Source organism: Geospiza fortis, unplaced genomic scaffold, assembly GCF_000277835.1.
Source record: "Geospiza fortis unplaced genomic scaffold, GeoFor_1.0 scaffold165, whole genome shotgun sequence".
In the NCBI taxonomy this organism is placed as follows: domain Eukaryota; kingdom Metazoa; phylum Chordata; class Aves; order Passeriformes; family Thraupidae; genus Geospiza; species Geospiza fortis.
Window position 1 is genome coordinate 977252 of NW_005054442.1, and position 27128 is coordinate 1004379.

At 39.2% G+C, this 27128-nt stretch overlaps 1 protein-coding gene across 2 annotated transcripts in view; it reads left to right on the forward strand.

Annotated features, from left to right (window-relative positions):
* NELL1 (neural EGFL like 1) overlaps positions 1-26814 on the forward strand; it is a 298387-nt gene extending 271573 nt beyond the window's left edge. The window contains exons 15-19 of one of the 2 annotated variants that reach the window (XM_014309619.2): positions 8397-8537; positions 17158-17351; positions 22151-22327; positions 23967-24191; positions 25413-26814. In XM_014309619.2, coding sequence (XP_014165094.1) covers positions 8397-8537; positions 17158-17351; positions 22151-22327; positions 23967-24191; positions 25413-25463 — 788 coding nt within the window. In that variant the 3' untranslated portion in view covers positions 25464-26814. The remainder of the gene's footprint in view (positions 1-8396; positions 8538-17157; positions 17352-22150; positions 22328-23966; positions 24192-25412) is intronic. The other variant, XM_031062241.1, reaches the window with a different exon arrangement.
* Positions 26815-27128: the final 314 nt, after the last annotated feature.

Here is a 27128-nt window from a genome sequence, read left to right on the forward strand (position 1 = left end):
AAAAAAAAAATCAGTACGAGACACAGCTGGACGAATGACAATCACATAGGGGAGGGAAGAGACTCTGGAGGCAAGTCATACATTGAGTTAATGATGATTGACATGGAAAATTCTCGAAATAAAGGGGGGGTGGTTACAATGATAGACAGGGGAAGTGGGCAGCACCAGGAGGGAGGAAACAAACTTATAAGGGCATAAAGGGAAGGATCACGGGATCAGTCGTCTTGAGGGACAAGCCATTGGTGAGAAAACAAGGGGTAAACAGCTTGGGGAGAAACCATTGTGAGGGGATTACATGGGGGGAACCGAGGACCAAACCATATTTTAAACTTACAAAAGGGATAACTAATTTTACAACTGAACTCATATAAATACTTCTAAAACATACAACGCCACATGGGCCCTGCTGTGTTTCACTTTGTGGGCCCTTGGGTCCTGCTCCTGTCACTGGGCACTGCTCAGAGGAGCCTGACTCCCTCCTCTTGGCATCCTTGGGTACTCATATGTGTCTGTAGGATCGCTCTGAGCCTTCTCCTCTCCAGCCTAACCAGGCCCAGCCCTCTCAGCCTTTCCTCCTGTGAGAGATGCCCCAGCCCTCACTCACCCTCAGTCCCAAGGGTGGTCTCTCCACTGCTGTTCCATCCCTCTGTGGTGCTGGGGAGGTCAGAACTGGGTCCAGCACCTCACTCACCCTGCTGGCAGTTCTTTATTTCCTGCAGCTGAAGACACTATCCAGCTTCTTCACAGCAGAGTCATCTTGCTGGTTCATGTTCACCTTGGTGTTCGCCTTGGTGTTCGCCTTGGTGTTCGCCTTGGTGTTCACCTTGGTGTCCACCAGGAGCCCCAGTTCCTTTTGTGCCAAGCTGTGTTCCAGCTGCTTGGCACCCAGCAGCTCTTTTGTCTTAACATCTGTCCCCTTTATTATTCTTAAATTATTCTTAATTCCCCCGTGATTATTCTTAAATTTTGTGATCTTGGCAAAGAATGCACAACTCTTTAATTGCAGGATGCCAAAATCTCTTGCCGAGAGCACTTTTTATTCTCATTGATATATTAGTCTTTTTATGAGATACTTAATGGATTTTGCCATGCAGATTTTCTGAAGTGTAATTGTGCAATCTGTAGTAAGTTTTTAGTATGGTTTTACCAGTCATTGTAAATTCAATGCCTCTGACTTTACAGCAGTTATGCTTTCAATAGGCTTAAAGCAGCTGTCTATGTGAAAGTAGTTTGCTTTAGGAATGGGTTTGAACTTTAAAAAAAATTGTATAATCCTGGCTGTGTAGAAGAATACCTGCTGTGTGCTTTAAGTTCCTTGACACAACAGACCTCTCCTATTGATCTTGGTTTTCATTTTATTCTAGTATGCATATCCAATACTCTGAATAGTCGCTTATATATAATATATGCAGCTACAACTCCAGTATCACAATTTAATTGAATTAGCAATTGTGGATGAAGATACTGAACATTCTTAAAAAATAAAGCTCATGTTCATGAATCATGAAGGTAGCAAAAGTTGGCCTTGTCTCTGCCTGGTTTCTTGAGAATATTTTTATAGGGAATAGAGAATGGTGACCTGAATGGCAGGACAGTGGACTGGAATTACGAAATCGAGAAGTTTCTCACAGTTTGGCTTTGGAGAACTTTGGAAAGGTATTTGTATCTTTCTCTGCCTTATTTATCTCACCTGTTGATTGCACATTATATCTCTCTACCAATAAATATATATTATTGGTATATATATTATAGAAATTAAATCATGGTGGTCTTTGATTCACTAGCGGTCTGTGCTTCACTTTCTCTGCAGAAATGCTACCAGATTGATTTACATGGGTAACTGTAGCATGAACAACACACTCTGTTCCTAACTAGGTAGAAAAACCACTAAATTCGGAGTCCTGACAAAGTGCTTCAGCATGTTTAGGAGCAGCATAATGTGAAAAGGAGTAAGAGAGGACATTCCTGGAGAACTGTGGGATGCTGCCAGCAGGTACAAGGTGATAGTAGGCAATGAGCTGAACTTCTGTCCTGAAGTTTGACCATCAGCCTCAAATTTGACAGAAAGTCTCTGCCTCAGGTTGAAACTTAACCCACTAATTGTGAAGACAGACTTTTTCTGGCTTGTGGAGTGATAATTAAAATCCTGTTTGCAATGAAAACTCCAATGCAATACTAAATATGGAACAGTTCCTTACCCTGCCAGGCTTTCTACTGAGTGGTCTCCTTCCAGTTCTTATGTCCTACATCACCCAGTAATCTTTAGATATGAGAAGAAAAAAATTCTTTCAGCTCCAGTCTTGTGAAGTGAAATTTATTTGAATGAGCCAGGATCTTTCAGTTGCATACTCCAAGTGTGCTGCAAAATTAGCATGGAAATCAGTGAGCATGAGGGTATGAGAGAGAGATGCACAAAACTTATAAAGACATCATCTTGGACTGTATAAGTATATAAAGTACTAAAATGAATTTCCATAAATTCGATGTTATATATTAAAAGAATTAATCTTAAAAAATGCTGGTACAACTAGTCTGTGTTATTATTCTGATACTGGTTTAATTCCATTTATTCTTGGTGAGCTCATCATTCTGAATTTGCACATGAGTTTCAAATGATTAAAAATCTTTATTCCAGTCCAAAATTACACAATAAAGCATATTACAGCTGTTTTTTAATTATAAAGGATGGCGAGCACACATTTCATCCCTGAAAGCCATATAGTGCTATTAAACTGTTTGTGTGGGTTTGATTATTAATGAATGTGAATTTCATTCATTATCTTAACAAATTAAAAATTTTATGGTTTTCCACTGTATCCTCAAAGTAGGAAAATGGACCAAAGCCTGTACCATTTATACAGGCAAAACTATTCCTGCCCGAGAAGGAACTGAAGAGGCCAATATAAATATAAAGCAATTAAAATCAGTCTGTGAAAACAGCCATGACTACTCAAGAGAGAGGAATATGTTATTTGGTGTTAATTGTTTGCCCCGAATCTCCTAATGAGTTAAAATGAACATAATTAAAAAGGAGGCTAAATGTCAAGGAAAAATTTCCTAAGCAGTTATTCCAAAGCTTGCTGCAGGCAGAGGTGGGGGCAGTCTTCATCGCCTGAGATACCTAAAGCTGTGAAACTAAAAAGTGATGATTAAAAATGCCAGCAGATAGTTCTCAGACAGATGCCTTTCCTGTCCTTCCTGGTTTTTAATATCTCTGTTGTCTTAAGGATGAAGTGGCCCCATGAGGCTGAGCAACAGCCACCAGTCATTATTCAAATGTAAGTTAATTACAGAGTTATCTGTGTTCTCTAAGTTTCCATTTGTTTAACCGCTAAATTGCACTTCCAGCTGTATCCTTGCTATTCCAGGCACACTAGGTTGCAAACCTGTGACAAGGTCAGAGTGTTTTAACTAGTCTGCTAGATTTTTCCAATCCCTACTCGGATTGGGAAAATCTAGCAGACTTTAAGGGTGGCTACTGGTGCTATATTTGTGCTTTGTATTATGCATATAACATTTGCATATGTTTAAAAATAAAGGCATGCCCCTCTTGTAGTGAGCTGTCAAAGCTAATATAGAGATTTAATGATCTAAAAAATGTAAGGGTTAATAATAAATGATAAAATTCAGTCTTTATATAAGTTTATGTAAAACTGAAGAGGTAGGCAGATAGGAGGGTTTGTTGGAGTTTTTTAGAGAGCAAGAGATTTTTTCATCTGTTCTCATCCAAAGTAGTTGTCTTTGCTTTCAGGGTTTATTTGAAATAGTGGAATGAACCCTGTGCAGCAGGAGCACTGTTTGCATAGTGCTGTCAGTGCCATCCCTTTTTGCTATCTCTGTCTTGTGGAAGTGAGGCTTAGGCTGGAGTAGGAGATGAGAAGAGGCTGTATTTTAAATATAGCTAATGCCTCAGTTGTCTGGGTGCATTATTCTGGTGTTTTTATGTTGAAAAATGCTATGATGTGGGAAATAAAGATGAAATGCTCTGGAAGCAATGGAGTCAGCTTTCAAGGTACAGTTTTAATTCAGGAAGCTTGAGACCTGTGTGATCCTTTCTTGTTAGTACACGCTTTTCCTGCTTATAGGTCTCCTAGTCAGTGGAAACTAAAGATAAGGAATGTTTATTTTTTGCATGAAAAAGAATACAGTAATGGTTTGATGAATTTTTTACAATAAAGCTCTTCTGTCTCATTGAAACTGTAGATTGCTGGCTGTTACATGACACTGATCAGGTTTCCTTTTAGTATTATCACACAGTGACTTAAATGTGGTAGGGCATTAGAAAAGATTGAATTATTTTAATTTTTCACAGGGTTCTGAAGCCATTGTGTTTTATTTTGAGACAAATTATCCTATTTATCTTGTCTGCGTAAATACCTATATGAATAATTCAAGAAGCTGCTAAAAGTAAAAATTACAGACCTGTCCTTAAAGGGCAGGATTAATATCTTGCAAGAGCTTATATGAAACCAACCGGTGCCTTTATTCTCCAGTGCAAAAATGTGCCATTTATGGGCATTTGCAGAGCCACTGTAGTGGAGTGTTTCCAGATCCATTAACAGTTGTCTACTAATGGCAGTCAAATGACTGAGTGAGGTAAAAGCAGGCAACAGGATGGTTTGCATGAGATCTCCTTTTACATGGATGTTATAACAAAGCTTGAGTGAAAAAAACTACAAAAACAGTGTCATGGTGGTAGAAGCAGCATGTCTTAGAGCAAGAAATGAAAAATACTGCCCTTAATGGAAGGGTAGTGCAGATATTTAGCCAGAGACTGCAGAGGAAAATTAAGATTATGAAACTTTCCACTTCCTAAGGAAACATTAAATTGGCATTTTCTCTCAAGCACTCTATTTTAGACTATCTAGATACTAATGCAGATCTGCAGAAAGCCCAGACAAAACTGCCCATCCTGCTGCCAGGAGCACTGAGGGCAATCAACACCTGCAGCATGGCAACACAGCCAAAAGATGCCCACCAATTATTTCTTCTGGCCTGTGTGAAGTGACAGAATTTCTGATCAGGTTTTAATGTGCTCCTTTGAAAAAGAATATAATTTCTACATTGTTCTCGCTCACAGGTAAGAACTGTACACTTTCATTTCAGCTTAACATACCTTTAAGAAGAAAGTACATATAGTACTTTCTGGTAAGCATCTGCGCACACAAAACACACAAAAATAGTGTGTATGTCTAACTCAAATTCATAGCAAAACACCAAACCAGACTTTTATCCTGAGGCAAATATGCAAATATGGTGCTAGAATCTAAAGATGGAAAAGCAATGATGAAGATAAGTGAATTGATTCTTACTCCCTGAACTGGCTCTTATCTATATCAACATTTCTCTGTGCAGAAGAAATGCTCAGAAAAAGTGTTTTGAGGACATAGGATGTCCAGCTGGAAGTGGTCTATTAACTGAACTAAATAATGTCATGGTGTATGACACACCATTTTATGAAGCTGTTATTTGCTTTTCCCTCTTGGTATTCTGAGCACCATAAATCTCAATTTCTAAAACATCCACCGTATTTTCCTATGCCCGCTGACCCATGTTTGTGCACATGCTACAAACAATGCACAGGATGATGGGAAAGCTTGCAGAGCTCACCATGGTATTTCCAACCCTTTAAAAAGTGTTTATGTGCACAATTTCAAGGAACAGGAATGTGTTGGAAAAGCAGAGGTGCTGTTAAGGGTTTTCCTGGTTGATACAGCTCTTCATGCACGTCACATCACGTGGTGCTGCTGCTGATGTGCTCCCAAACGAATCCTTTGATTCCTTTGACCAGAAGCAGAGGGAGAATTGATTTCCCATTCTCCTTCCTGCACCATCCTCCCAGCCTGGATCCAGCACCTGCATGCTGGAGAAGGCTGGGCTGGGGAGCAAGGAGGGGTGCTGAGCTTAACCTTGGTAGTGGTGAAGAGCTTGAAGAGTTTTTTCCTAGTGTTTCCACACCAGTGGTGTCTGTCATGGCAGATTTTCCCAAAAAGCCCACATAGCTTCTCTTGTCCTTTGCCCACTGCCCCCAGCCTGTGTAGGACAATACTGGCATAGCTCCACTGCTTTAAGGAGATGAGGAAGTAAAGGAAGAACCTGTAAAACTGAAAGCAAGTCTTCTTTCCTAGCTCTGCTGGTTGAAGGAATTGGTTAGTGTCTCCCTACACATCAGGGAACAAAAGCTGTAACAGGTATGGTGCTGCCACAGTAAAGTAATCTAGTCTTGAGGGAGTTCTGTGTATTATTTTACTTTTTGACCTAATGGCTCTTCTTCTATTGAGGAAAGTGCTGCTTAGCTAAGTTTTGGTACCCTGGCAGACAGGCTTTCTGAAAAGCAGACTGCTAGTCAGTCAGTGTCCTTTGCCATGAGCCTAAATCACATACTTTTGAAAGGGCTTAAGCTTAGAAACGAACTTTAGGAACTCTCTATTAATTTTGTAAATTAAAAATGTAAAATTGAACAGATTGAAGTCCAGTACAGGACTGATGCAAGAAAGCAGTCTTCAAACAGAAACATTCTCCAATCCAACACTGGGAAAGAAAGGAAGGTAAGAAGAGGGATTCATTTGCTATTGACCTGCAGTAGCAAAGTCATTCACTTTCCAGATAGGATTAAACCTGTTTCATCAGCCATGACACGTGAAAAGATCATGGTTATAAATTCCATTTGCTGTAATGAATTGGAAGTGTCTGAGTTTGCAAGCAGCACTCACCGTTGATGGACAGCTACATTCGTGCAGTGTTTTAACACTAAAATTAGCTTCCACAAGGTACAAAGTACAGAAAAGGTGACAGCAGTGACAGATCTTAAAGCATTTAAAAATTGACTTTTTTGTTAGATGGGAGCTGAATAAAGCTAGAAATAAATAGTGTTTATGATCCTGTTATGTAGATAACTTGGTTCATGCTTGAGTGAGGGCAAACACGAATCTTGGAAAATGGCATTTTTTAGGTTTCTCAGCCATATTTCAACAAGAATAAATATTGTTACTGAAATGAGGAAAAATTGAACTTCTCTATGGTATTGCTTGTAAGATGTAAGGAAATGGGATTGTGTTGAAGGATACTTCATTCAAATTGATTTCCATGTACATCAACATGACTCCAGTGCAGTCCATGAAACCATATTGGTGTATGTAGTTTGGAAATGGAGATAAAAGCTACATTCTGTGGTTAGTTAATCACCTTAACTCAGTCTTGCATCAGGATCATGAGGCATTTGTCCTTTGATCCTTGTGGAGCTAAATGTCATCTCCAAACCTGTTTTCACCAAGTTTTTTTTGTTTTTTATGCACATTTTAAGTGTGCCAAGAAAAAAAAAATCTTAGTGGGTGAAAGTGGGAATTATTTGGGAATAATTTGTGTCTCCTTTTAATTGATAAGTTACCCAGCTGAAAACTGTCCAAAATTAAAAAAAAAAAAAAGCTTGAGCTGAATAGAGGAATGAAAATATAATGGCTTTGTAAATTACCACAAGGTTAGCATATAATTAATTTGCTAATTTTAATTACAAGCCTACAAAATGTGCTGAAAAATGCTCAAAGGGGAGAAGCAGCCAGGTGCCAGCCATGATTAGCCGAGGTTACTGGCAATTACAAAGTCTCTATTAAACGTGTTGCAGGAATTTGAGAAATCCCTTTCTGAAAACAGCCCATTTATTGACACTCAGCAGGGTGTTCATCGTGCTGTATCTTTCCATTGCTACAGACTTGCTGTCATTTGCCTCACTCTTTTCCAGCTAAATGTTTTATTGCAGCTGAAACGTGGACTGCTTTTTCTGTTTGTCACACGCTGTTACACTTGTACTGGGTATTTATTTGGATCACATAAACAAAAGAGATTAACCAGTGTTTGTGAAGTGGTCTGAGCACCTTCAGTTCCAGAGAGCTGCCAATATCTCAGCTGAATGCTGGAAACACAAATCTTGAAAAAAAAGCTTTTTCTTTCCAAGGTGTCCTGGCACATGCAGTTTGTAAAGCAGGAATATTGCTGAAACTGCCTTTTCAGTGGACAGCCTGTTCTGCAGTGCTTTAAATGCACAGACAAATGTAATTTCTGAGTTAAAAAAGCAAACAGAGATCCCCAACACAAAAAACCAAACGAGGAACAAAAAATCTGCATGTTTGCTTTGCATTTTCAGCAAATCATGGTGTAAAAGAATGTCTTGTCTGTAACAGATTACATGATGTATTATTGTTATTTTTTATTGTTGTTCTGTGAGTCACACTTTAAATGTCTGTTGTTTGGAACTGTAATAAACCTTGATCCATCTATTAAAGGAAATCTTTAAAAAAAACTCCAAACCAATAAGATTAAAAAAAAAAAAAACCAAACCTACAGTATTGGTGTCAAAGGAAATTAATTTCCCGGTTGGCTTGTGTTTTTCTCTGAGGCAGATATTGATGAGTGTGCAGAGGGGATCATTGCGTGTCACAGCCATTCACGCTGTGTTAACCTCCCGGGGTGGTACCACTGTGAGTGCAGAAGCGGTTTCCATGACAATGGAAGCTATTCTCCTGCCGGGGAGTCCTGTGTGGGTAAGCAATCATCAGAGAGCCTTTCTTTTCATCCTTCTGCATGGTGTTCCCAAGAGACTGTGGAGTTCCTGAGCAGGGTCTCAGGAATCGAGCTGTCTGTCTGTCAGCACCCCCAGCTAGGAGGGGCATCCCAAGCCTGACCCACTGCGCTGCTCCCTTTATCAGAGCAAGGGGTTGGGAAACCTGGAGTGGAAGTGGCCTTGCTGGGGAGCACAACTGCCCGCAAAAGGGGAAGAGGTGCTTTTCCAATTCAAGGTTTCAACCCAGTGATAGAAGAACCTATCTGTGGCATGTCTGTGTTGCTTTGGTTTGCTTGTTTTCCATTTTTCAGCATCTTCATCGTTAATTTTTTAGAATTATGCAAATAACGTCAAATTCTCTATGCACCATATTTGCAGAATAAGGTCCCAAGAGCGTGAACAGAGAGGGATTTTTAATGAGTTCAAAGGAGTCTGTCAGTGTTTCTATGGGAGGACAAAGGATGAGGCTCCATGAGGAGTTAATGCTGGCTCCTGCAGTCTGTGTGCCCTCACTGGCTCTAGGGCTCTGGGTACCATGGTGAAGATGGTAATTCTGCCTTTCCCCTGCTTACAGTTCGCCCATCTTTTCAGTTATTTGCCTTATACATAATTTCTATGTGGTATTTCATCAGGTGAGTTTAAAACTCTTTAGAAGGGACCCCATTTTAACTTCTGTAAGGTACAGATCAACTGGCTCCTATTGTTACTGTGTCCTTTCTTTGGCATTTCAGTTACTTCATCTCAAGTCAGTTATATGAGTTTTCTATTAAAGCTCTTCTTCTCCTTTTGTGGGTTTTTTTGCGGGGGGAGGGTTTGTTGTTGTTGTTGTTTTGTTGGGGTTTTTTTAATGCTGCAAATTTAATTTACCATGTCCATAACTTCAAAGGGTCTTTTCTATTGTTTAAAATCTATAATTAAAATAAAAATTAGTACAAAAACATATAAATTTACTTGTAAAAAAAATCCCCATCTTTTATGAATTCTGGCTGTTAGAAGTCCTTGGGATAAGGTAGTGCCATAATTTAAAAATGCAGAGGAATGATAATGATTTTCCAAGCAATATTTTGTAGATTGTCCAGCTAAGTTAGCTTTTTACACATTGTCCTAAGCTGGTGGGGAGCTCAATAAAATCACAGCAGGGAACTTTTTCAGAGGGTGTCTGTGTAAAAAATGGCAAATTTTACAGCATTTCAGGATTCCATAAATAAAATAGATGAAAGTCATGTATTTCTAAATGAATTCTCAAATGTTAAGAGTCTTCCTCTGGTTTATTTGAATGTTGTAAAATGAGTGATGAATGGAGCAATGTTGAAAATACCTTCTTTGTGAGAAGTCAAAGCCCCATGACATAACTTTCAGAAAGCCCTGAGGCAGCTGGGGGTCAGAGGCATTTTTAGCCTTTCCGGTGCTTGTACCTCTCACCTGGGGAGCCCCATCCCTCGTGCCTCCTGTAGCTCATTTGGGAAGCAGAAGATCAAGAGCCAGGCTGATGTCAGAAGACAGACAGACACATAGGCAAGACTCTGGCTGACCCCCAGGCAGGCTCGGCTCTGGAAAGGTCAGTACTGCTTGCACTGAATCCCTGTTGAAGGGTGGGGCGCTGCGAAAAGGAGCCCCAGATGTTCTGATGGAGACTGGAGGAATAAGATTCCATGAAAACACACTGCCCTCATTTTGACCTGCACAGCATGCTGGCAGTCTGTGAGGTGAGGTGCTCCTCTTGCCATATGCAAGTTGTAAACAGAACGTGAAATTAGTGGGGTTATTTTAATGAAATAGCTTCTCTGAACCATCTGCTGCAGGGCACCAGTGAGGAAGAGAAATAAACCAGTTTGCTTCACCAGTATAATGAAATAAAATAATTTTAAAATTAATTGGAAGATTCTGTTAACCCATATTGACAAATTTCAAACCCTGATGTTTATTTCAAAATGCAACTAAGAATTGGGTAAAACAGCAGAGAGAGAACACTGCACCTTCTAGCTAATATGTCATGTTACAGAACTTGTTTGCATGGTGGAACATTTAGAATCAGAAGTGGTGTCTTTCACTCTGTTTCAGATAAAAGAGGGTTCATCTGCTTAGCAACAGTATTTTTTCCTGGTGTATTGTATATTGAATTTGTGTATATTGGGTATGAGCCATAGTCTTTCAGTGTGTTTTGAAACATTTTTTGTTCCTCCCTGAAGGACAAACATGGAGAGCAATAAATAGACTAAAAACATAAGAAATAAGATTAAACCTTTCTTACAAAATAATAGCAATAAATATTACACAGAGTCTTAAACATCACAAGGCAGTGGGAGGGAGTACTCATCTCTGACTGATTGCCCAAAGCCCAGGCAGCCAGTAGCTTTTGTTGGATACATTTATGTACATATTGGTTAACCCCTTTTCCCTCCATTTTATGTGGGCGTTATGGAGCTGAGTCATTGCTTGCACTATCTCTGCAGTGCTTGCAAAACATTAAGAAACATAGCATCTATTTGGGAAGTGTGATACCTCAGTGCTTCTAAAAGCTAAATTCTCATTGACAAAGAGAAAACAGGGGAGTTTGTTGCCTGGTGAGGGACAATTGAGTAAATCAGCAAATGTGGCAGTGAAGGTCGTAATATTGCACCAGAGCTTGGATAATAAGGATGTGTGGCTTAGTCAGACCCCTTCAAGACTGGGCAAATTCTTCTATTGCTCAAAATATCAACCAAAGACAGCTTTTATCAGGGATGTCAGATTCATATAGTGATGGTGAGTGGACTCAAATTAAGAGAATGTAATTTGATTTCCCACAGTAGTGTTTTTATGAGCCCCTGGTCTTTCACAATGTGTTATTAAGAAAAACTGCTTGCAGACAAAAGACAATTGCTGTACAAAGTTGCTACCAAAGTTTGCCTGGCAATTAAAACCTGTAGGCTACAGCTGCTGCGTTGTTTGGTTTTTGGTTTTTTTTTTTAATTTTGTAATAGGAGCTTGGCTGCAATCTGAGGCAAAGAAACAATAAAACTTCATAGAGAATAATGAGCTGTCATGTGATACAGTATTTGTGACTATCTACCCAAAGCAAATTATACTTTTCAATCTCCATCTCTAAGTGAGATGCTTCCAGTCTGTAGAGTGCTGTTCAGACCCTGGAGTGCAGATTTACTGATTCTATTTTTTTTCATGATCATTTCTGTTTCTTGGTCCCTTCAATGGGTCTTGCACTCACAGAAGGAACAACCACCAAGGCAGAGGTGCCTGTCAGGTTTTATTTTTTTTCTTTAGGAACCACTACAAATTTTGTAGGGAAGCTTAACATGGATCCTCCTCCCACCAAATCCCCACAGGATTTATTTATTCCAGCCTGAAAGGTAGTGTAGCTAGACCTCACTGCAGGATTAGAGTTGCTGCTTTGGGGAACTGAGAGCTTGGAAAAAGGAGGACTCAAGAGCTCATGAAAGAAAACCCCACAAGTATTAGTCTCCCACAAAAGCTGGGTGCAGCAGTGCTGGCAGGTCAGATCTGAATGGACTTTAAATCTCTTCCTGAAGCTTTCATGTATTCCATGGTATGCTGCAGTGGTGTCTCTTATCTAGGTCAGAAGGTAAAAGCAAAGGAGGTTAGATTTTATTTTTCCCCCTTTCTGTTTCACACAAAAAGGAAAAAACCCATCCCTGGAAAATCTTCCCATATGCCTGAGAATTACTTTCTTATCTGTTGATAGGGAAGTGCTATGAAGGCAGAAAGTTTTGAATGTGGTACAGAGTATCCAAGGCCAAATAGAAGCTGCTATTTTACAGCTTTCTTCTATTCTGTTTGTAGAATGTGTTAAAGCTCACAGTATCAGAGTTGGTGTCAGTGGATTTTATCCTGTAAAATAAAGGTTATTTTACTTACTTTCCATCTAGTAAATTCTAATGTTTGTATTCTGACAGAAAATTGTGTTACATATCTTCAAGGTAATTGTGTTTAGTCATTTCTGTATTTTTAGAAAGCTTTAGTAAATTCTTCATTCAGAATCTAATTTATTATGCACTGTTCTTTAATAGACCATTATGCCTCTATAGAATAAAAGTACTACCATCAAATATTTTCTAGCTAACAATGAATCAGCTTGGTGATAGTTTTTCAAGGACAACTCCAAATAACTTTGATTTAGAAAGAAGGCAAAACAACCATTAAGTGACAAGTTGTCTGTGAAAAATGATTTGTCAAAACAGAGTTTAGTTAACTTGTACATACATTGGTTTGGGAGCCCAGCTTACATTTTTCACGTTAACAATATACTGTAATGGTTTAATGTACCATAACAGTTAAAATTAGCACATTAGTGGGGTTCTTTCTTCTGCAACAGCTTATCATGATGATACAAAACTCCACACTGCATGGTTTGCTTGCACACATTTATTAAGGTGCTGTGGAAAAGTCTTACAATTAAAACCTGGATAGCCTTGAAAACTAAGAAATGAAGTAGCCAGGGATTGATTTCAAATTTCAGTGAAAGCAAGTTAATGAACTTGTGTTGATATGTAGAGTCATGCTTGTCTTCTACCTGATTCCCATGCAGTGGCCGTGGGACCTCTCATAATATCTGAGGTAAATTACTTCTCATTACAGCCAAAAAGGATGGAAAAGGAAATTGCATCTCAGGGGATTATTTGCTTCCATTTTGATTCTCTTTTCTTATCTGCCCACATTACTGAGCTGTCCATGTACTTTGAGAGCATATTGGGAATGAGCACCTTTTGGGTGGTTTTCTTCTCTTTCTTTTTTCATCCACAAAATGTGACTGATTGCTAAAATGTGCATGGTCACTTGTGCCTGTGCATTTGTTTATAGAAGCACTGGCTGGAGAGTTTGAAGAGTGGAGATCTTGATCACTTGTGTGAGGGTCTTGGCAGCAATCCCTTTGCTGCTGCTGTTGTTGATAGAAAATTGCATAAAGCTTTTGCAGTACAAGCAAATTTCTGCTCAATATGGGTGTTGCCACTATATCCTCACTTCTCCTTGAAAAGGAACTGTCTGGAGAGGGTAAGGAAAGCTCTGCCACTTTAAATGGGGTTAATTAGGAGGTTTTGCTACAGAGAATCTCAGTGTAATGAACAAAATTGCAAAATCCTATTTCAAGTGTGAAAATCATATTATTTCCATAGGTTGACAGGATACATGAAAGAATGAATCCCTCCAAACATAAAGACAGATGTTTTGGTCCTGTCCTTTATATATAGGAAAATAATGAGTTTTCTTGCTATTTCCAGTGTTCTTCAAAGTTGCTTGATTTATAAATTAATATTTTATCTGCTTCCTACTTTGTGTTGGTATAATTGGAAATGAGATTTGTGTGCACTTTTGCCTTGGCCATCTTTAAATGTTCCAGTTTTGGGCCTGCATCTTCTGAGAACAGGTGTGGGAAAGCAAATGAAACCTGACAGGACAGGGAGAATTTCAGCTAAGCAAGGATTTGAACACTACAAAAATAAGCTAAATGCAAAAGTCTCATCATAGTTTTCACATTCACTAAATTATTGTTTTGGACAGCTGAACTAGGCTAATTTTTCAACACCTAAGCTGAAAAAGCTTTTCATGATATATGGTTTCACCAAGGTACCTCAGACTCAGCATTTACAATTCAGCCTGATGGAGATCATTTAAGAGTTCTTGGTAGAATCAAAGTAAATGCTGAAGAATAACCTAAGAATAATCATTGATTCCAGTTGTTAAGGAGAAATTTCACACTAAATACAAGTACTTTTTTCATGCTTTGCATAGCCATCTACATGTTGATCTCACCCTGATATGGCCATTTGATCTTCATTAAAATAAAATATTTTCTGCACCTAACTGAGAGCTAACAATGTGAGGGCATTTGGCTGGGCTCTTCTTCCTTCCCCATGCCCCCAGTCTGGTTTTAGGCTGAAGGAGAGACAGACTTTTTCCCCCCAAGTTACTAGGAACATTGTCTGTTCTGACTTTAGGAAATGCAATGAACATCGACTAAAAAACTGCCAAAGGGATATTCTGAAAAAGTTAGTTCTGTTAAAAGTTCTGCTGAAGATGAGTGCAGTGTCAAACCATTTATATCTCACTAATGACTAAAATTTTAAATAATAAATGCCATAAAAGAATAATAAACTATTATTTGCAGAAAGAACCAAAAAAGCTGCATAGCACTTAGGAATTCATGTTCATGCTTTGCTTGATTCTTCATCAAGAATCACCCAATTACCAGTTTGGGCTGCTCTTAATGGGGACATCCTTTTTATGTGTGCTAAATGGAGAACAGCAGCAGAGGTACATAAATGGGGTTCTTCCTTTTTGCATGCACTTAAGAGATTAAGTTGGCTTTGTGTGAACAGGTCTGTACTATTGAAAACATGAATAATGTTAGTTTCTATAATTGCTAACATCTGGCTTTCCATAAATCTGTTAAATTACATGGAAACAGAATTAGATTTCAGTGTCATAAGTAAAGCAATTAAATGCAACTCTGTAGGCAATATGGCTTTATCTTCATCTGTGAAATCCCTTTAGTTTTGGGCTGTGAAAGCTACCCTTCTAATCTGCACTATTTTACTACCTCCTATACAGATTATAGTCAAGGAGCTCTTAATGTGGTAGGGAAGACAGTATTGATGGTGCTTGTTGAAACCACCAAAGGCAACTTGAATACTTCATTTATACCTTTGTTTTCAACAAAAAATACAAGTCAAAGTCTTTTGAAAGGAAAATGGGATATCTTTGAGAATGTTTTAAGTTTTAAAGTAGCTGTTTGGATATAATTTATTTGATACCAGTTCATTCATAGTTCTCTTTATGTCAGTCTTCATGGTTTTTAACTTCCTGCAGTACTCTGGCACTTGTTAAACAATGAACTACAAATTTTAATTTCTCTTAGTGCTCCAGCTTTTTCACCACCAGCAGTGAATATTTCAAGTACTCAGTTATGGCTAAATTGTGCACTAGAGCAACAATGTTCTTTTTTGTCAATTAAGACTTTCAGGACAGCAAAATGCACCATTTTTAGGCAAGTCTGAGTGATGAGCAATTGAATCAGGCTGTCAGGCCACTGGGACCTTTTGTGCAAAGGACTGGCCCACAGGTTAGCCCAGGAGTGAAGCCCTGGGAAGGCAGTGAAATAAATTGCCTCCAGCTTCCCTTTGGATCTATGAGCACAACAAGGAGCAGTCATTTTCTGGCAGCCCAAATCTTTGACTCGGTTGTGCAGACTGATTTTCACATTTAATCAAATCCAAGGGTGTGAGCACATTTCCAACTTGTTCCTGGAGTATTTGTGAATTGAAATCAGGAATTGTACTATCCACACCAGACTGAATTTAGCGATATGATTGTTGTAAAGAGTTTCCTTCAGCAGAATGAGAGAATTCTTAATCCTTTTAAGATAGGACATTTTGAGGTGATGAATCATTAACCTGTGGCACTTGTCCTAAAATAAGGCCACTGGATATCACATCCTACCTAAATTAGACTTTAGGTAACTTTTGTTTGTAAGTTATTTTGACTGTGTTGGTTTAGAGGGAAGTTAAAAATACTGTTGGGTAATACTGAACAGTTAAAATTTCACCCTAGCAATAAGGTAATTTCAAATTATAAGTATGGTGGTTCTTCCTTGTGATTTCTGAATTTATCTAATGCTATCCTGGAATTATCATGACAGAAACCATCACATACTTCTAAAGGGTTTTATTTTCCACCCTTCCTTCCACTGTTGATTACAGTTTTCATTGTTCATGTTGGAACAAAAGAGACCCACCAGTTTACTGGTATTTCATCTGGACAATTTGCCAATATATTGTTTAAGAAAAACCTGAAGTTATTGTCTGAAAGAAACACCAATTTTTAGCAATGCAATGTGCTTAAAAATCTAATAGCTTTCATTGCAAGAAAAAGAACACTGCATGAACTCCCTAGATAAATTCATATTGCATAATTATATTTTACCCTCCAAGAGCAAATTTATTGGGGTACTGTAATTCACTTTTCTCTGGTGTGTAATCATTTTCTCTTGTCACCTATTCTTTGTGTCATTGCTAAATCATACTGCATAGCTTTAAGACATATTTTTTGTGTATAAGGTGCCTCCAAGTTCTTTTTTTCTCTCTTTTATTTTTTCCAATTCACTTACACCTTCCAGCAATGGGAAAAGGATGCAACTGACTGCTTTAGTATGGGGAATGTTGCTTGTGCTAGGAAATTATAAAGAATAATGCACTTCTATTTTGATGTAAAACCCAGAACAGAGAGTGGTCTAGTTAACAGAAAGTCACTCTGCTTGCTAGTTTCCAGTCACTGGGAAATTAGTATGCACATTTATCTGAAGGTTCAAATTTGTCACTGATATATGGTTTCACCAAGGTACCTCAGACTCAGCATTTACAATTCAGCCTGATGGAGATCATTTGAGAGTTCTTTGTGGAATCAAAGTAAATGTTGAAGAATAACCTAAAAACCATCAGTGCTTTAAGTCTACCAAGTAAATATAGAAGCTATAAAAAATAATGCATTCTCATCTATCACCAAGAATAAGCAATAATTACTTAATTCAGAAATAAAACTTCCCCCATGAAACATGTGCCTGAAGCTTTTATAAATCTGCTGTTTTGCAGATATCGATGAGTGTGCCTTAAAGATCCACACCTGTTGGAATGACTCAGCCTGTGTGAACCTGGCAGGAGGGTTTGACTGCCTTTGTCCCTCTGGGCCATCTTGCACTGGAGACTGTCCCCACGAAGGTGGCTTCAAGAGGAATGGGCAGGTGTGGACCCTGAGGGAGGACAGATGCTCCGTGTGCTCCTGCAAGGTGAGATCTAGCTGCCCTGGCCTCCAGGAGGCTTTCATCTTCTGGGCTCATGTCAGAAACCCTATTTATGCTGTTGTTGGCAGAAATATTAGCCTAGGCCCAAGGCAAAAGGTAAGCTGGACACTGAAGCTGGGATGGGGATATTCTTCTGGGAAGGCTTTTATTTTCTTGATTTGCTCAACCACACACTTAACTGAATAATGGCCAGTCCTGTTGAGCTTTTACCATGTCACCCTGTGGGCCAGAGCGTTTCAGAGTGTGCCTCAGAGAGGGTTTTTTGCCCTTTACCCATTACCCTTTAACACAATGTGCAGGTTCCAGCATGCTTCCTGGAAATGCTGAAAACTGGCTTTAATTTCTCTTTCCTGTGAATATGCACCTCTCAGCACTGTAGTCAGCCCACTTTCTCTTGGCTGTGTTTCCCTGTGCTTGGAATACATTTGAATTAACTGGGTGAGAAGAAAGGTCAGAAAACCCAGCAGCAGGCATTTAATTTCCTCCAGGTGAAGAGGGGCTAAGGCCAGCTTTTTCCTTGGCTATGTTGGCAGGTCTCCCACCTGAGCAGTGCAGCTTTCTCTGCTTGTTTGGAGAAGCCAGGTCTGGTACCAATGGAGGTACCTTAAAGAGTTAACATTTAGATCAGGGTGGGGGTTTTTTGTTGTTGGTTTGGGGTTTTTTTCCCCTGGACATTACCTTTTTTAAAACTTTTTCTTCATATGGTAACCAAGTTAGAAGAACACTTGACTCTTCTTTCTTGATTTTCACTAGTTAACAGAGGAATGCTGTCTTTGAAATCAGGAGAATTTTAGAAACACCCTAATCTGAGAAGTGGTTGGTCTTTTATGGTCACTTTGACCTGATTTGTTCATAGCGTGGGTAAAGCTGTCCAAAGGCACAGCAGAGCACTATGGGCCCATACATGAGATCAGGTAAAATTAGGTTTTGGCCTCTGTGAGGAGCTGAGGATGGAGCATGGAATTGGCCTATCACTGCTCCATATCTCAGTGCTTGGGAGCCAGAGAAGCAGAGGGGAGCAGAGGGAAGGAGGAGTTTTGAAGTTGCAGGAAGCTGAAAGCTTCATCCTTTCTGTTTTGCAGGGGTGTAGCAGAAGGGAAAATTAAGCCTTCAGAGTGAATACAACCTAAAAAGTACACTGCTGGTTTGGGCTCAGTAGGGAATATGTTCTTGTGAGTTGCTATATTTTTTACTTCAAGTAGCCTCAAGTTCCCTAAAACTCCTCCTTTCAGAAACTGAAGTATACAACTTTACTGAATATACATCAAGATTTTATGGTAATCTGAGGGAGCTGGCAAGCTTATGAAAGGATTTCCAGTCAGTAGACTAAGCAGTTTAATATATGTGAAGACATCTGGTCTGCCTTTGCAGAATTATAACTATTAGTAGTCACATTTTAGATTGCTTGCAATTTGTGTTATTTACCATTTCTCATTGCATGTATATCTTATGTTGAATGTTCTTACTAGTATATGAAAATACAGAAATTATTAACTAGTACATAGTTTAAACTGAGCCTGACACTGTTGTTATGACTCTTACTATGTGTCTTCCTCACTGCACTTTTTCCCTCTGTGAATTAACATTTGCATTTAATTTCATTCCAGTAGCTGCCTGATTCAAGAGCAAATTCTTGTCTACAGATTAAGGAAAACAGGAAGAGCTCCTTATATATCACATCTCAGGCAGAATGGAAAGTCTACACTCAGTGTTTAATGAAATGCATTTTTATACATCCTGATAGCTTCCACTACACCAGACTGCTGAAACCTCTCCCTTCCATGCAGTTGCATGGAAAAGTGCCCCTGCTTGATCTTTTGCAGTCTGCTCAATGTGCAGTGAGGAAAAGAGCAGAATGTAACTAGACCATTCCTTATACTACTTTGCAATGATCCTACTTACTTGTTTTATCCAAAAGAATGGCTTTTGTTTTGCTATAGTTACACTGGCAAAGGACAGGTGGATATATTCAGGCTGAAACACATAGTTACCAGCTTTAAAATATTTTAACTTGTATTCTGGTACAAAGGAAATACATTAACCTTACTTAATGAACTTCAAAGCTATTTGTGAAGAAGAATACTGTAGAATAGAAGAAATTCTATTGCTTCATTTATGTAATGAAGCAAAGTGTCATTACTGAAGCACAGGCTATTTCAGTGTTTCGCCGGACCCAGTGTCTTCAAACCATTCTTGTTCATTGAAATGTACATAAAGTTTACAAAATCCTAAATTCTCAAAACTATAAATTAACATTGTTCCTTTAGTACATTTGACATGTCTTATATAGGCATCTTTCTGAACTATTTTGGATTTAATAGACCATCACATCTAAGGCTAGAATTTGGAGTAGGAAGCTACTGTGCTCTCATGAAAAAAGCAAAGCTTGGCTATGTCTGGGCTTTTGAGTCTGTCTCTGGTTAAGGCAGCCCTCCCTTGCCTGTAAAAAAGGCCTGGGAGATGCACACAGCACTGGGAGAAGGGGGATCTGCCAAGCTCATGTGTGTTCCTGAGGGTGAGATCCATTTGGTGGTTTGGTTTTTGCAGGGCCTGATTTCTTTCCAAACTGGCTTTGGGGCTCTGTGAAAACTTGGACCAGCCTTAACAGCTGTTCTCTTCTGTGTCAGTTTTTCCTTTGATAAGAACAATTTTATAAGCATACCTCTGATGCTTTTGAGGAATGTAGAACTGATTCAGTGAGTAAGGTGGGAAGGAAGAGGTAGTAATGAGATGCTATATGTTATTACTCACCTGAAGAAAAGAAGGTTTTCTATATCTATTTCTCAATCTTCTATGTATTTCTCAGGGCTACTGGTGAGCTGCAAAGATGCACATGAGATCGTGTAGCTTGTGAGGCTTTGTGCCACTGCAGTATAGGGATAAAAATGTTTTTTGAAATGCCCAGAGCTAATAAGGTTGTACACAAAACTCAGGTGCTTAGAGACTAAACAGAGTAGCAATGTATTATGATTAGCAAAAGTTCTCTGACAAAATCATCGGGTTTTTTCAGTGTTCTGAAATATGGAGAGTAAAGGCAACATAGAACATGCTCAGGGAAACACAGAATTACCAGCTGTATCACCAGCCAAAAGGGGAATTTTGAAAATTGATCTTGAAATCTTAGAAACTGAATTGCATTTAAGCAGATGGGCTGCTGTTAGCCATAATTAATCAGCACAGAAGAGGAGAGAGACTGCCATGGTCAAGGTTCCCTGGATTCCTGTCACAGCCCTGCATGCCTGGTGCTGGTCATCCTGACAGAGCTGCTGGGCTAAGCTGGCTTTTGATGTGCAGCTGGACCTGGCCAAACCCATGGCCAAGGAAATGGGCTCCTGATTTTGTACATGTTGCATTGTGGATAAGGCTTTGTTTTAAAACAGGAACCCAACCCTGGTTCCTGTACATAAGCAGTCACCCGCCATGCTGCAAGGTGAGCAGCCTGGTCTAGTGGAAGGTGTCTCTGCTCATGGCAGGGGAGGTTAGAACAAGATGAGCTCCACTGTCCCTTCCAACTCAAGCCTTTCCCATGCTTATGGCTATTTTGGCTGCCTGTGGAAAGACATCCTGAGCTGCACTCACCCTTATTAGAAATCAGTTTTTTTCAAGGATCAGACAAAATAAATTCCATTGCATTGAAAGGTGTTCCTGTATTTGGTGGCAATGAAATTTTCTTCCTTACATCAGATAATAGACTCAGAACAAAGTTCCCATGAGGCTAGGAAAAACTGCAATGAAATGAATGGAGTTGCTTTAGGAATTGTATATTGTGAGTCAAAGCTGAATATAGCTTTATCCAAGCCCTCTGTAATACATGCACTGAATTATAATGAATGATAAGTTCTTTTATCTTTAAGCTAGTGTAGTGTAGGTCCAGATGTGGGACAGATACAGAGGTCAGAATCAAGAACAATTAGTGCTACTGTGATTGCGCTATATTTTGCCCTGATTTAGTTAAAGGGATCACCTTTATTCAAGTTATTTTCCTCACAGTGGTTCCTTCAGTCAAAATAGTGCTAAATAAATATTATATGTATTACAGTGGCAACTGGTTGAAGAGTTTGTTGATGTAACCAATGAGATATGAAATTGCTTCACTGTATTTCACTGAGATACTGACTGCTTTTAAATTCAGTTGGCTGGAGACAGGAAAACAGTGTTGTCAGGTTCAGCCAGAATTGGATCCATGCACTGACAGAACCTGGGGTAGTACTGGTATTTGTTGTATTATGACAGGCAAGATCCACTGTAGTGGTGTTGGGAGTCCCCAGGACGAGGTGAGAGATGAGAATTTGACTCCAAGTTCTCAGAAGGCTGATGTTATATCATCATATCATATCATATCATATCATATCATCATATTATGAAAATTACATACTAAAACTATACCAAAGAAAGAGAAAGGAGACATCAGAAGGCTAGAGAAAGAATTAATAATAAAAACCTGTGACTGACCAGAGAGTCTGACACAGCTGGCTGTGATTGGTTATTAGGTGAAAAACAATTCACATGGAACCAATCAAGATGGACCTGTTGGTAAGAAACCTCCAGACCACATTCCAAGCAATCAGATAATTATTGTTTACGTTTCTTTTCTGAGGCTTCTCAGGAGAAAAATTCTGATGAGGGGATTTTTCACAAAACATCATGGTGACAATCCACTCCTTATTGGTGTGGAGTGCACTAAGAAATTAACATTTCCTGATTAGCCAAAGCCGTGCCCTTTGCTGTACGCCCCGTGCCCTTCCCTGGGCCGTGGCTGATGGCAGGGCACTGTGTGCTGGCAGGACGGGAGGATTTTCTGCCGGAGGACAGCGTGTGACTGCGGGAGCCCCAGCGCCGACCTGTTCTGCTGCCCAGAGTGCGACACGCGTGCCCCCAGCCAGTGCCTGCACCAGAGCGGCCACAGGCTCTACCGCAGCGGGGACAACTGGACCTACAGCTGCCAGCACTGCCGCTGCCTGGTATGAGCACAGCACGGTGGAGGGCACTGAGGGCAATAAGGATTGTGGCTTCTAGCAGAACACACCTGCAGGCAGGCTCATGGCTCTTCCTTCACCTGCTTTTCAGGCTGGTGGCGATGGTAAAACACTTAGAGAGCCCCAGAGAGGTGAAATCTACATCATCAGTTTTTGTCTTACTGCTGAATAAGCAGGTCTAATGAGAAAAATTGAGAGCCTGACAAAGGCTTGGAAAACTCAACACTATATTAATTTTAGCATTAATCTGCTTTTGAGAACTTTTATGAGGTTCTCTGATATTTAATGACTTCTTCAAACCTTTTATGCATGTGATGGAGTTGGTTGGAGAAGTTTCAGTTTTTAATTACATCTAGTGGGCCTGTCTTGTCAAAAGGAATAAGAAATTTATTTATTTATTTATTTATTTGAATTCTGCAAATCTAGAAACATGGAGTGCCAGTGCCACTGTATAAATTAGGAAAAATTAACCAAATAAGGATAAAGAAGACTGAAATTACTAGAAAAACATACAGAATAATGATCACTTGTTTTCTCATTAGACACTATGGATTATTCCCTTAAAGCTTTAGGTTTTCCACAGATATGCTAATTAGTGCATCAATGAAGTTCATTAAAATTATCAGTTTTCTATTTATAGCTGTCTATATAACACAGTCTTTATATATGTTACTAATCAAGAGGTGTCTGAGAATCAGGAAGGAAATTACATTCAAAGCTAAGTTACTGCCATGAGGTAATTATCCATAATGCACAGAGTAAGTATTGAGGTTGTGGCTTGCAGTTTCTTGCCTAATTTTATGATTGGGATAACATCCAAAGCTGTAAGGCAGTGATGCCCTAAATCAGTGTTATATGTAAGGTTCTGTGCAGTGTGTGATGTTCTCAGCATCTGAAGTGTTTACAGAGCAGTACAGAGCAAGTTATTGAAGAACTTTCCAAGATAAATTTAGACACACAGAGAAACACTGTGCAGAAGTTACCTGATGTTTTTGTCTTCTCCTTGTCTCTATCTGCTAAACTGTTTCAGGTTTTTTTCAAATAAAAATAACAATAAAATTAAAAATAAATAAATGATGGAATAAAATGAGTCAGTGGAACACAAATGGTATTGCTCTAATGATTCCTTTAGGAGCTGACAATAAAGTTGATATTGGCAGTTGCTACTAAAATCAATGTTCAGTGCTTCTCCAACATACTAACCTACATCTATCTGCAGTGTTAATTTTCTATTTAAACGCTTGCTGTGATCCTGCAGAGATGTTTATGTGACCAGGAGTAGAAAGAGTGCATGAGTCTGCAAGGCAATCAGAGCAAAAATTATCGTTTGTAGAAAATATTAGTACCGAGTATTTAACCCTGCCTTCAAAAGCCCCAAAGAACTCAAGTTCTCCGGCTATAATAATGAGTGTTGTTGTTTAGTCAGAAATCAACCACATGATAATCTGCTACATTTAGGAAGCTTCAGCTCAGTATTCAACATGTATTTGTGTGATCAACCAAACTGAGGTCTGAACCATTCAGTTTGTTGCAATTTTGGCGAAACAATGCTTTCAAAAGGGTAAAAAGTTTCTTGTTGGTTCATAAATGGCAAATACAATGACACTTGCTTCAATATTTATAGGAAGGAGAAGTGGATTGTTGGCCTCTTCAGTGCCCGACCCTGAACTGCGAGTACACAGCCATCTCAGAAGGAGAGTGCTGTCCCCACTGTGTCAGTGACCCCTGTCTGGCTGACAACATCACCTATGACATCAGGAAAACCTGTCCAGATGGCTATGGAATCACAAGGCTTAGTGGTGCTGTATGGACAATGGTGGGATCTCCCTGTACAACCTGCAAATGCAAGGTATGACGGGCCAGGTGGAATGGTCGTGGAATGTACCTGATAAAATTGGGGCCCTTTTCTTCCCCTAGAGGCTCACATTAAGATGCTGGGGAAGTAAATGAGACTGAGAGCCAACAGAAAACCCATGTGTTTTCTGTCTGGCAGAGTATAAGCAAAACAATTCTCTCCTTGTTGAAAATGTTGAGCGCAGATACGTTACCATCCTAGTGCAACTTTCAGACATTCTCTTGAAGTGCCCTTCAGGCATTCTCAGTATGAGTCAAGAGTAACATTTCAGTAATTACCTAGTGTGGATGTTGATGAAAATGTGTATTACAGAGCTGGTAAGCTGAAGCAAAAACACTGCTATAAAAGTTTCACCAGCAAGTACACAAGTTAAAAGGCATTGCGGCTCTGAGATAAAGGCACTCCCACAGCAGTGATGGAAGGGAATGTCACAGTTTCTGTCCCCTGATCTCATCAAGATGTATTTAATCCAATGGCTCTCATGCAGGAGTGCAGTCTATTTCCCTTTGTGCAGTGATGACTCCACTGTGCTAATATCAGAATTATGAAAATGTTGTTTAGGGTTATATAAAATGTTCTTCTGTTCACTCTAGGAGAGAAAGCTATTGCCTCAGGCCTTTAAATTATTGAAGGTAGCATTTCTGCCTTTCTTTTGAGGTTTTTTTCTGTAGATTTGTGATGGATTAAAAAAAAAAAAGTTAAAAAAAAGCCCATTTGGGCTTTTAGTAGTTGCTGTACTTTTTTATTACATAAGATAGCTTTATAAATGACTTATGTTAGAAAAAGATACTTAACAATGGATTAAATTCCAAAGCTGTATGGTGTTTATGTTGCCCTCATCCCCTCCATGTCTGCCATGAACCAAGAACCTGACCTGTCTTCTAATTTCGGACAAGCTGAAAGCTTGTCTGTGTGGATCACATCAAAATTCTTTCCATTAACTTCTTGCATGAGAGAAAAGCCCACTCATCTGTTGCAATTGCTGTATTTTATTATGGGCATCCAGGTTTCAAGTTCCTGTGGCAGTTCAGGCCAATTCAGTGCTATTTGGCAAGGTTGGCCTCCTCAGAGAGCCACTGCTGGGAGCAATCCCAACACCCTGGGTGCTGGGGGCAGGTGTTTTTAGGTGTTTTTAGATGTGTCAGGGATGGCCCTATGTCTGCATGCCACAGCCCTTTGCTCCCTGTGACCTGCTGTGCTTGTTTGTCCGTGCAGAATGGGAATGTCTGCTGCTCGGTGGATTTAGAGTGTCTCAACAATAACTGACCTGGGCAGACTGGACTGTGCCAGGGGAGGAAAACTGCTGGAGTTACCACCTGAAGGAAGCCTGTGCATTGGCATTTTATACACCAGACAATTACCAAAGTCTCCAAAGGAGGAAGATGTTTGGGAGTTGCCTTTGGGAGCTGTCACTATGCTCATCCCGGCCGGCCTTGTCGGATGACTTCCAGTGCAGCGCAGAGAAATCAGTGGTTGCTACAAGTTTTCAGTGTTGTAAATTACACACCTTTCCTGTCAAGAAATTTGCAAATATGTTTAAATTATTTCATGGGTTAACTAATGCTGTATTTTTTGTTTTAATTTGTGTATTGACAACATTGATAGAATTCAGCTCTTCTTATTTTGAATCTAGATTTTACAAATACGACAGCCTGTTGTGATTTTGTCCCATGATATCACATACTTGGTTCCAAGGTCCCTGTTAGATGTATTTATGAAAATATGTATGTATGTACAGTCAGATTGCATAATACTTATATTTCACAGCTGTCCAACATTTTAAAGCATTCAAAGGTATGGACAGAGTGAAAGTAATCAAAATAAGTCTGTCCTAAACGATAAAATTAAATGCCATGAACTGAATGAAATGGCAGAATAAGCACTTTCTTCTTCAAACGTGCAGAGCAGAAACAAGACTTCTACAGTGAGAAATGGAACTAAAACCCCATCCTGCTGCCAATTCAACACATATTCAGGACGGAATCACCAGTCATTTATCAGCATTGTGTTGAATAGAATTCCTCTGGATTATACAGTGCTAAAACAGACAGAGATCCTTAAGATTATATAGTTTAAGTTGAATAGTTAGAATTTGCTTGCATTTGCAACATCACTGATGAGTTCAGAATTTTTCCTCTTTTGTGTTTAATAATGATGTCTGTCATCCTCAGTTACTGCTGCCATAGTGACAAAGTGCAGAGGCACCTGTTCCAGCAACAGGAGACCTTAATGCCTGGTAACTTCCATTACCAACAGCTCAGAAACAGGTTTTATCTTTTCATACTTTATGACATTCAAAAATACTTAAATTTACTGTGTTGTTGAGGACCTAAGTTTAGACAGGAATTTAAATCAAGACTCTTAGTCCTATATGGAGGTTAGAGCTTAGATTCTCTTCAGCTAATGGCTGTTTTTTTCAAGAGGCTAGAAAGTTTGTGGCATTAGAACAAGAATATATTTCTATGGCAATGCATCTACAGCTTAAATGTCATATTTTTAATGCGCTGTTGTGTTTGGTTCTGCTCATTTGTGTAGTTTTTTTTTTCTTTTTGTTTATTTAATTAAACACTGAATATATGGAAAAGATTGCAGAAATAACTATAGTTTGGAAACTACAGTTTGGAAAGTCTACATTTGTGAGTTTTTCATAGTTTCATGAAGAAAATGTGAAACTGATCAATAAGAAAGAAGTGTGACTATACAGTGAAAATATTAGTTGTTAAATGAAGTACTATTACGTTTATAAGGGGACAGTGGCAAAGAATATGAAATTACTTTCAGTCATTCAGATAACTTTATTCCAATTTTTTAACCAGGTTTTGTTTTCGTTAACAACTTTGTGTGGTAAAGTTAAATTTATTTTCTTAAAAGGCCCCATCATTTTCAGCTAATAATGTATTGACTCTATTTGCATTGCCCTGATGATTTTAG